The sequence below is a fragment of the Ochlerotatus camptorhynchus genome, unplaced genomic scaffold, assembly GCF_037179485.1.
Source record: "Ochlerotatus camptorhynchus isolate MF236.1 unplaced genomic scaffold, CSIRO-AGI_Acam_v1.1 ptg000193l, whole genome shotgun sequence".
Taxonomy (NCBI): Eukaryota; Metazoa; Arthropoda; class Insecta; order Diptera; family Culicidae; genus Ochlerotatus; species Ochlerotatus camptorhynchus.
The window spans coordinates 7,254,075-7,265,072 of record NW_027040683.1 but is presented as its reverse complement, the minus strand read 5'-3'; the positions used below and the strand labels follow the sequence as shown (position 1 = coordinate 7,265,072).

Below are 10,998 nucleotides of genomic sequence, written 5' to 3'. Positions count from 1 at the left end.
AATTCGATGTTTTTGTAAAAATCAAATATCCATTAATGTTTGAATTAGTAGTGGTGGAGATTAGAAGTGGCAACTTACATTAATCTATTCTAGCTGAACGTCACTCAAGTATCATAAACTGCAATGCACAAATCAATCCATACAACTGCCAGCTTTGTGCCTGGTCAGAGGAAAATTTTGTCACTGCAGCAATCGGATCGTATCCATGCAATCCGACACCCGAAGGGGATTTTAATTCACTGGAAACATCGAACATGGATTGATTCTCGGAAACTGTAACTAGAGACAAAATCCGGAATCGTCTGCTTCTGCTTGACCAATTTTCTGTGAATCTGCGAAGGGTTGTAAGCATGGCGAAAGGAATGGTAGCCATGTGGAAAACGAGCAGCTATTTTAAGAAGGCACACCCTCGGGGAATCCATGGGCATGTAACTTTCGAGGAATGTTAAGCAAGATGGTACCCATGGGGAATCACATACGGATAATGTGTCCTGTCTTAATCATCAGTTATGAGATTTTCTACAATGGAATAGACTCATATTCAGCATGACTTGTTTGGCTCTCAGCGAACCAAAATGAACTTAATTAAAATTCAGCATACCTTAGAAACTACGTTGAGCAGATAACTTCAAATATTAGAAAAGTTCAATAATAATTTTCAAACCTTGCCCCCCTCCTCCCAACCCTCACCATTGTTTAGCATGACAAAAGGACGACCCTCATCCATTGAGGCACTTATTCCATTAAATGAAAAACAATCTTTTTTATGAACACCCCCTCAAAGATATTGTTCATTTGATTGATCGACACGTCCTGGTCGTCCATCCCGGCACTGACCAATCGGAATGAATAGCCATGTACAAGGTCACGCATTCAAGCATACACACACCAGTTATGGCAACCGAAGCGATCCATCATCGTGAGAATTCGATGCGGAACAATTCCGGGCCGATCCGATTCGGAACACACAAAAGCATGCCCCGAACATCAACGGAACGGTAATTTATTTATTAGAGGCAACAAAAGATCAACAAACACCTACCCATGCAAGGACCCCCACCACCGACCCGGTTCTGGCTTCCGAGAATCGTCGTTGTCTGTCCACCATGCGGTTTTGGGGGATGTGAGTGGGAGCCGCCAGCCACTTCTATCTTCAACCCCGTCATAGGCTGTGGGCACGAAGTAAATTCGTCCCGGTGAAAATCAGAAACTTTACGCGCTTTTCGTTGATACAGGGGACCATCCTTGCCAGCCCATAGTAGCGTAAGGTGCGTTTCGCTTGCTGCAAACAGCAAGAACGAACGGAAAAGACGATTATTTATTTATGAATGAGATGAATGAGTGATGATGGTTGTGCTGGAAATGCTAACGGCTTTGTGTGGGAGTTGATGTGTAAGTGGGTGCAAGTGTGCCTTTACGAGGAGATTGCTTCGAAGAAGGATAGTTTGCCAAAAACATCGGAAGAGCTTTCTTTGATAACGGATGGATGAAGGTGAGATATGAGAAATAATTTCATTTCAGCTTCAGAAAGCATTTATGTATTTCTTAGCTATTAAAGGTTGGAAATTTCTTAAACAGGCACTGTTTTGGAATTTCACATTCACTTTTAACTTTGCTACCTAGTCAGTAGCTAAAGGTTTTAAAATACGATTTTACATGTCTCTCCATCTGTGACCAATAGCCAGTCACACAGACTATTTTACCTGTATTAAACATTCCCAATCGATTGGTCTTGATTCGCTCTAACTCGACAGTTTTATTACGACATCGTATAATCAAATTGAATATGAGAAATCGGATCGGTAGATGACATTTGGTGATGTATTAGTGTGTATGTGCAAACTTTCTCCGAGATGGCTTATACTATCAATATCAATATATAAGTTATTAGTTCGGGCCTTCGGGGGGCGTTTTTAAAATATAACATTAAAATTACGAACTTACTCGACTGAAGGTCTGAACTAGAATGATTTATTAATCCAAAGCAAAGGGTTACAACGTGGTATATACTAAAGGGTTTAATGAAAAACGCTAAGTGCGCGAATTGTTACTTATATGCTATCTATGTTTTGTCTTCTGCTGCTAACCGTCTCGTTGTCGCTGATGGAGGGTCGTCTCGTGGAAAGGAATGGGAATGCTGATATACAGAAATATGATTATGCTGTTGGGATGCAGTTCTGCTGTTGTTGTTGTTGGTGCTGGAGTGTCTTATTCTTGCTGATATCGACTGAAGTTTCTGTCGATATTGTCGTTGCTGTTTCTCGGATTTGTTGAATTGCTTATTGTTTTGGGTTCTGGGATGATTTTAGGAATGTGCTGTACTTAACTCGTCCCTCCTTCAAGTTCGAATCGTCCCGATTCAATTTCTGAGGTTGAATGATCGTCGGTTTTTTTTGTAGAGGATAGTGGATGCATCTAACGGTTGTTGTGTAGCAACACTGTTGAGCTTCCGGCTGAGTTTTTCCCTAGCTACGTATGGCATGATAATGACGGTAATCATGATGCTTATGATTGACATGGTTAGGGATGTGATGTTTTTTTTTAAATTCTTTATTTAAGAGATTTTTAGCCTTAGGCTAGTTCATCTCTAGATTAGGGATGTGATGGTTCGAATTTCATGATGATTAGTGAAATTCTGCAATTATGAGACCATCCAAAGGTAACATTATTGGAGGCTCGGCTTGGAAAAATTCGGCATTCTCAAATGTTGATCCGTTTGTGCTCAGTGAACAATTGTGAATTTCAATGAGATATGATCCCGTTAGGTTCCTGCTCGTGATTCCACAGGTGGATTTAATTTCCAATTATTGGACTTCCTTTAGTACTAGCAAATTTCCTGTGATCAGTTTAATTTCTGTAGGGTTCTTGCAATTTTCAAAAGAGCAATTTGCGGAATGTCCTTGAAGTAGGTTTGGTAGACATTTATCTATTATATTTCGTACGTTGTCCCGGGTGCACAAAGCTAATTCTATATACGTTTGCATTTGTTGTTGATGATGAAAGTAGTCTTTTCGTTCCTCATACCTAATGGTAATGGTTCTAGATAGTATTTTTCATTAACATAATCCTCTATCAGAGGGATCAAAATAACAAAAATTATCTTCGAATTATTATGAAAAGCTGATAAATCCAAATAATCATATGTTTCTTCGAGACTGGTGAGTACAACTCCCTTCTCTTCAAATTTCTTAGCTGCAAAATCTAATTCTTGGTGTTACGAAATGTTTTTTGACAGAATTCCTATTTTTGCTAATTTAATTGACTCGAGAATATCTTCTAAATGATCCTTTTAAACTAGGTTGAAGTGTATTTTAAAAATTTCCTTAAAAACAGTAATGTTTTTTCCTGCGTTATTATTTCTAGCTAGTATTAAGTTTTGACTAATTTGTGTCTCTTGTTAATTGATTGATTATTTTGTTTATTCTGCCTTGAAATTGAAAATTTATTTTCCTTTGCTCATTATTTTCGTTTATAAGAATTTTATTGTTTAAAGATAAATCTTGAATACTTTTTGAAATTTCAATTGAATCATTTTCATCAAGGTTGCCAGTGATAGCTTCCCTACAAAATTGAACAGTCCTCGCTTGGCTCTAAATCTAGGCTGTAGCTAGTGAATAGTTGCAAGGTTTTGCTTAGTTTTGTGCTTAGGAGGTCCGTAATTTCGGTAAAGTTGCCAAAAGAGTTAATTCCGTTAATATGTATCCGTAGCTTCCTGAAAATAGGGTTGTAATTATCTAAGTTGATCGTATGGAAGAGTTTGTGTTCTCCTATCTTCAAAAAGCTAAATCCCTCTTGGAGTTTGATAAAACCAGGGTTTGGATTTAAATTTGAATTTTTTATGGATTGGGTGTGGACATGGGATTTTGAAAGGAAGGATAAAATGTCGATACATACTGTGATGCGTAGTGCCATCGCGACGCCAAGTTGGATTTTTCTTCCTCTCTCTTCGTTGGTTTTCCTAAAAGGAATGCATTATTAGTATGGTTTGAATAATATAGATTATTGATTTAAGACAACTATTTACGAGAAAGTTTGTCAAGGTCTTACAACTGCTGGTTTTGACATTCTAAGAGTGGGTGTTCCACTCAAACTCGTCCTGATTCTCATCTCTGAGATTCACTAGGGCTTCTACGGAACTCTTTTTCATATTGTTCCGCACAGCGGCTGCTGCGGCAAGTTCAAATATTTAAGCTTTGGCTTTGCTCTTGTTTCCTCCTTTGAAGGGCCGGAATCGGAGCGATTTCGGGTGAGACCCTGTGTCTATTTTCTTATGCGATGCATTTTGTTTTTATGAAATTTTCTTTCATTTTCGTCGTAGAATGTTTGAACTTTGTCATTCTGTATGTTTGTCGGTTCAAACCGTTGTCTGCGTTTAGCTTTTATGCCTTGACTTTTTACGAAAGCTGGTTGTCCTATTTCAAGTGCGGGTAGTGTTTCCCTGTTGGCATTATGATAGGTGTGCTGGTTGATCTGCGTTTTAGTATTTGTCAATAAAATTTCATCGTAGAGCTTATCTCGGGCTAGAAACAGTTGTTCTCTGTTGAGAGGTCTGTCCTCCCCATCCTTTATTCCAAAAAACGCTTCACGTGGTTTTAGGTTGGTGGAAGTGTGGATTGCGTTGTTATATATTGTGCAGGCAAGCAAAAACATCTCTTTAAGTGAAAGTGTTTGAGACTAACATCAGCCCAACCTTGCTACATCCTCATACTGGCTATGCACAATTGTGACCTACTTCCAACGAGTTTGCAGCATCGCTTATTGTGTTCCCATCTACACACCGAGCAGAGGAGAGATGGTCATCGATCAAGCCAGGCGAGAGGGATTAGATCGTTTCGCTTGTATATAGGCTGCAGTGGTGAGCAATTCAGGAGCGAGAACAGGAGCGGTCACTCTCATGGACCCGAGCGAAAACATCGCATGAGTGGCGATCGTGGTTAGAAGATGACCAGTGGATATTTTTTGCAGTAGAAATCTACAGGCCACCGACCGTGTGTGGAGTCTGCGCGCGGGCAATTTTAATCTGTTTTGTGTGTTAGGAATAAGAAAAACAATGTTAGAGTTTAACACGGGAAAAAATCCGATTCCATTATCATGAACAAAAAATCATGAAATCAAAAAACTTGCCAACCCTTGAAATCATAACAATGATTCATGATTTCGTTATGGAAATTCATGATTTCATAATGCAGCGGAATCATGACCGCTTCAAGCGTTAACTGAAAAACCGTGTTCACTGCACTACATAGGTATCTCTTATACGCCTTTTGCCTTCCTTCTGATACAAGTATTGATAGTCTAGTGGTCAAAGTATGGGTTTAGTGATCGTAAGGTTCTTGGTTCGAATCCAGTTTGATGTTTTATTTTATTTTTTTACATGTTTTGGTTTTAAAACTAAAAGTTAAACTCATGAATTTAGTTCATGATTTTAACTCGGATGATTCGTGATTTCCGGAATCATGGGTGCGTTACGCAAACATAGCTCATGATATCATGAATATTATTCATGGTGTATTTTCATAACATGAAAATACGCTATGTTCATGAAATCATGAGTCATTTATCTCATTTCGGATTTTAGATTTGTTCCCGTGAAGAATAAATGTGTTTTAATTAGTTGTTTTTAATAAATGTAGTGCTTGTAAACCTGTTGTAGTAAATCGGAGTGTATGTTAATTGGTGTTAAAATAGAAGAAGCTCTTCCACGGAGAACAAGGGAGATATTTACCCAGCACCGGGAATAGCTGGCCCTTTGTTTTCCCTAATTTCACCGGCGAGTGTTGGGGAGCACTGGTCGACATCGAAGGCGGAGGTAATTCGGTTCCCCAACATTTATGGTCCTTCGAACCGGATTGGTTGGACTACGGAGATTTGGAACGGACAGCATCAGTTGGGCTGATTCAGACCCGTACGGTAGCCTGAGGCAGGCTTGGATTGACGCCATCGCGGACGGCGTTGAATGGGAAATCGCCATATCTTCCGTGAACAACAGTTTTACGGCCATCACACAGGAAGATAATTAACACCGCGCCATCACAACATTTCGGCACAAAGGACATCCAAGGATAAGGGATCCCTCACTATTCAAGAGGACAGCGTGGCTTCGTTTTGGGCATCCATCGGTTGGATTGTTCCCACAGGTGAGTTGGAACAAAAAAACTATATGTCCATTCGATGCTAGGGAATTGCGCCATCCTAACACACGTTTTTTCTGCAATCTATTTGATTATTCGGTTGGACTGCCCTGCTTTGAGGATTTGCAGGCGTATGCCAGGAGTGTTGGACATCGGTAATCGATCTCGACGTATGGAATTACATAGGATCGTTGGATCGTTCGTAGGTTTGGACAACTGATCCAGCACCGGATTTACTTCTCCAGGTAAATATATTTAGATCAGTATATGCCCAGCCTTTGCAAGTGTTTACGCGATACTAACGCCCACATTTCGACGTATTTCTTTGCATCCATCCTATAATATCCACCGAGACGGAAAGACGCTGTTCGAAGACGAGTTGTTGGTTTGTCATCTCGACCTGCATTCCTGGAACTGGAACTGGTAGAACTACGAAGACAGACGCCATCCTTATTCCATTTGATTGAGGAGCATCACGGCCATCTTCGAGGAGACGATTTGGAGCGTGGCAAGAAGAGGCGGCATCGATTCATTTTCTCTGTGGTGAGTGACAAGAATGTATATGTCTCCGAAGCGGGACCTCAGATAATATACGCTTTTTAAATGAATTTCGAATCCTCTTCAAATCATTTACAACGCAATCCCTGAGCAAAAACTGTTAGTTATCAGAACAATTGACTCATTCTGCTGTGAATTTTAGACGCTTTTGGACGTTTTTTCTGGTCGTTTTTGGATTGGATTGGTGCCGTTACTGGTTCCACGGGTTAGTTTGAACAGTATATGTTCTGCCGAAGCTTTACTTTGGATACTACATGCATTCCTTCCTCTTCTTTGGATCCCAATCTGAACTGTTTTGCTGACAAGTTGAACGAGTGGACTTTCGCTTTGTAAATCGGACACAGCGAGCTGTTTGGAATCGAGTAAACAGTTGCTGTTTGTTCTCATAGGTGAGCTACAACAGTATATGTCCGCCGAAGCCAGGTTTTGGATACTACAGTTGGTTCTTTCCTCCTCTTTCCTCATCAATCGAACGATTACGAGCTAAGCTGCAACAATCGGTGTGACGTCACTGTAATCAGAGACTCTACAATTTACTGGATTAGGTGTAGCAGGTCGCAGTATATCGTTCTGTTCTCTCAGGTAGGCTTCAACAGTGTATGCCAGCCGAAGCCTTGGACTATCGGATCTCTACACCACCCAATTCTTCTATTTACCGGTTTGAGTGACGCATATCAACAATGCCGACCCGCGACAAGAAGCCGCCAGCGTTCAAGCTGTTGATGGTCCAGCTTAAGAACATCCAGACATCTTTGGACGACATCTGGAGATTCGTGGACGGTTACCCGTCGACAACTACAGCAAGTCAATCGGTCAAACTTCGCTTGAATAGGATCGATGAGTTGTGGGAAAGGTATGGAGAGATTCTAATCGATGTTCAAGCTCATGATGACTTTGAGGATGAGGATCAGGAGTTCGATAAGGCTAGGTTAGCGTATAGTGATAAGTACTACTATTGTAAGGCGTTCTTGATGGATAGGGCCAAGGAACTGCAGGATCCGGAGGAAGTTGAACAATCCATACGAGCAAATGAGTCGTTGACACACGGCCATGGTACCCTTGATCATGTGCGTTTGCCTCAAATTAAGCTACAAGTTTTCAACGGGGACATCGATGAGTGGATCAGCTTCCGTGATCTGTTCACTTCACTTATACATCGGAAGACGGACTTGCCGGAAGTGGAAAAGTTCCACTATCTCAAGGGATGCCTGCAGGGAGAACCAAAGTGCCTGATTGATTCATTGAAGATTACGAAGAACAACTACCAAATTGCGTGGGACATGCTGTTGAAGCGTTATGACAACAGCAAGCAATTGAAAAAGCGACAGGTACAAGCTTTATTCAATTTGCCAACATTATCCAAGGAATCGGTAACGAATCTGCATACTCTGACTGATGGTTTCGAGAGAGTGGTGCAGAATTTGGACCAGGTGATCAAGGCTGAGGGTTACAAGGACCTGTTGCTCGTAAATCTGCTCACAAACCGGCTGGATCCGGTAACGCGCCGAGGTTGGGAGGAACATTCCTCGACCAAGGATCAAGACACGTTAGAAGATCTCTCGGATTTCTTACATCGTAGGATCCGGATTCTGGAGTCATTACCAACGAAGGCTTCGGATTCCAAGACTTCTTATCAAGTACAACAACCGTTGAGACAGAAATCGTCTGTTGTGAAGGCCAGCTACGGTTCTGTGTAATCGTCTGGGGGACGATGTGCGGTATTGAAGGAGAACCATCCACTCTACCAGTGTTCATCCTTCCAACGGTTGTCGGTGCGAGAAAGAGATGCAGTGCTGAGGGCGAACTCCCTATGCAGGAACTGCTTCAGATCGGGCCATCTGGCAAAGGATTGTCCGTCAAAATACTTCTGTCGTAGTTGCAAGGGTCGTCATCATACATTGGTATGCTTCAAGTCGCAGAAGGATGGACCGGCGAAGGTCGCTGCTGTTGCTGGAAACAACATTTCTCTTCCTCAAACGGAATCTGGTGGTCCATCCACTTCTACATCCTCCCAGGTGGTCAACATGGCAGCCATCGAAATAACAGTCTCTGGGTCCACTCAACAGTTCTCCTCCAAGGTTTTGCTGGCTACTGCGGTCGTTATCGTGGAAGATGATGAGGGTAGTCAGTTCCCGGTACGTGCTCTGTTGGATTCCGGCTCCGAGAGTAATTTCATCGCTGAACGGTTGAGTCAACGGCTCAGGACACATCGAGAGAAAGTAGATATTTCTGTGCACGGTATTGGTCACGCGGCTACAAAGGTTAAGTACCAGATTACCGCGATGGTTCGTTCGCGAGCTACGGCTTTCTCGCAGAACATGAATTTCCTCGTGCTCCCAAAGGTTACGGTAAATATACCTACGGCGAAGGTGAATACACAAGGCTGGACGGTGCCTAACGGGATCATCCTGGCAGATCCCACCTTTTTCAATCCAAGCTCAGTGGACATGGTGTTGGGCATCGAATTCTTTTTCGATTTCTTCGAAACTGGTCGAAGAATTCCCCTCGGAGATCTGCTATCTGCCAACACTAAACGAATCAGTGTTCGGTTGGGTGGTCTGCGGAGGCCTGACAAATCCAAGTCAAGGCTTAAGCATCAATTGTAGTACGGCAACTACACAAGGATTAGAGGAGCTAGTCGCACGGTTTTGGGCTAGTGAAGAGATTGGAAGTTCCAAGGTTCTTTCGTTGGAGGAAAGTAAATGTGAGGACATTTTCCGGAAGTCGGTTGGTAGGGAATCCGACGGTCGATACTCCGTTTCGTTGCCAAAAGATGAAGACGCAATTTCCAGGTTGGGCGAGTCACGGGACATCGCATTCCGGCGGCTTCAAGGCACAGAACGTAGATTGGCGAGGGATGTTGGTCTGCGAGAACAGTACCATCAGTTCATGGAGGAATACATCCGATTAGGGCATATGACGAAGATAGAGGAAACGGATGATCTCGAAAAACGATGCTATCTGCCACATCATCCGGTAATTAAGGAGGCCAGTACCACAACTAAAGTCCGTGTGGTATTCTACGCGTCATGCAAGACGTCGTCCGGCGTTTCGCTCAATGACGCTCTGCTGGTAGGACCGATTGTACAGGAGGACCTACGATCTATCATGCTCCGGAGCCGCGTCAAGATAATCATGCTGGTAGCCGATGTAGAGAAGGTGTTCCGGCAAATCTTTGTTCTACAGGTTGTTACCAATACACTGGTAACATTTCCTTGCAGTCAAATGCTACATCCAGGTGGACATAGTCAACTCAATAAAATAAAATAATTATATTAGATTAGTTATTAATAAATTAAACTAGTGGCACATTAGATTAGGAGTTAAAATTAAAGTAAAAAGAAAAGGAAACAAAACTAGGTACAAACACCCCATAAAGACGGCTTACATCTCTGCCTACACATCAGCAGGCAAAATTGACCTGTCAGTTTATTTTGGCATATAAATATCCGGACAAGAGAGAGAGAGAGAAGGAAGAAGAGTAGATTGAGGGAGAGAGAGGGTGAAACACAAAAAGGGAGACGAGAGCTAGTTGCTGAAAAAACGAGGAGACAGTTTCCAACCACCACAGAACACGGATCACAAGGAAAACGATTAAAAAAAAAGGACTGAAGCAGAAGGAAGAGAAGTGACTGGAAGTACGGTTTCTTCGAAAAGTGGTTCCCCCGCGAGTGATTGGTCAGCCCGGGGTCTCTCAGTTCGAGACGTGTTATACGAGACGTGTGTTACGGACATCATCGAACCATACCTGTTGAGTGGATCCCCGGTGTAGTGATTGTCGACGGTTGTTCGGCGAGCCCAGTGCTGGTGGCTGACGAGCGTTGTGCCATTGCCGCACCACACGCTACGGGTGAGTGGTAACAAACGTTCTGGAGGTGAGGGTTTGGCCAGGTCCGTGTGGGTTCGCCCCCGCTGGTCGGACTCAATATCCGATACGTTACCGCCCCGTTAGCGAGCACTAGGGACGTCGGACCGAAGGTACGGAAACCACGTGGAGTTGAACCAGCCCCTAACCACGAAGTCGATCCGCTGTGGAGACAAGGGAGGAACGAGAAATCGGCGCGTCCCGTGCTGGTGGTGGACGAGCGTCGTGCCATTGTCGTACCACACGCGCCGGGTGAGTGGTAGCCGAAGCCTTGGAGGTGAGGGTCTAGCGAGGTCAGGTGGGTTCGCCCCCGCTTGCTAGTTCCCAATATCCGATGAGCTACCGCCCCGGCAGCGAGCACGAGGAACGTCGACCGCAGTGGAAGCATCGGACCAGTTCCCCGTCCCAAAGTCCTGAAGCCCAACAGTACCTAAGGTAACCACG

The 10,998-nt window shown here is 43.2% G+C and overlaps 1 protein-coding gene across 1 annotated transcript; it reads left to right on the top strand.

Annotated features, from left to right (window-relative positions):
• Window positions 1-7,369: 7,369 nt before the first annotated feature.
• On the top strand, window positions 7,370-8,386 carry LOC135702595 (uncharacterized). Its single transcript, XM_065223645.1, has one exon. The coding sequence runs from the start codon at window positions 7,370-7,372 to the stop codon at window positions 8,384-8,386; it is 1,017 nt and encodes a 338-aa protein (XP_065079717.1).
• Window positions 8,387-10,998: the final 2,612 nt, after the last annotated feature.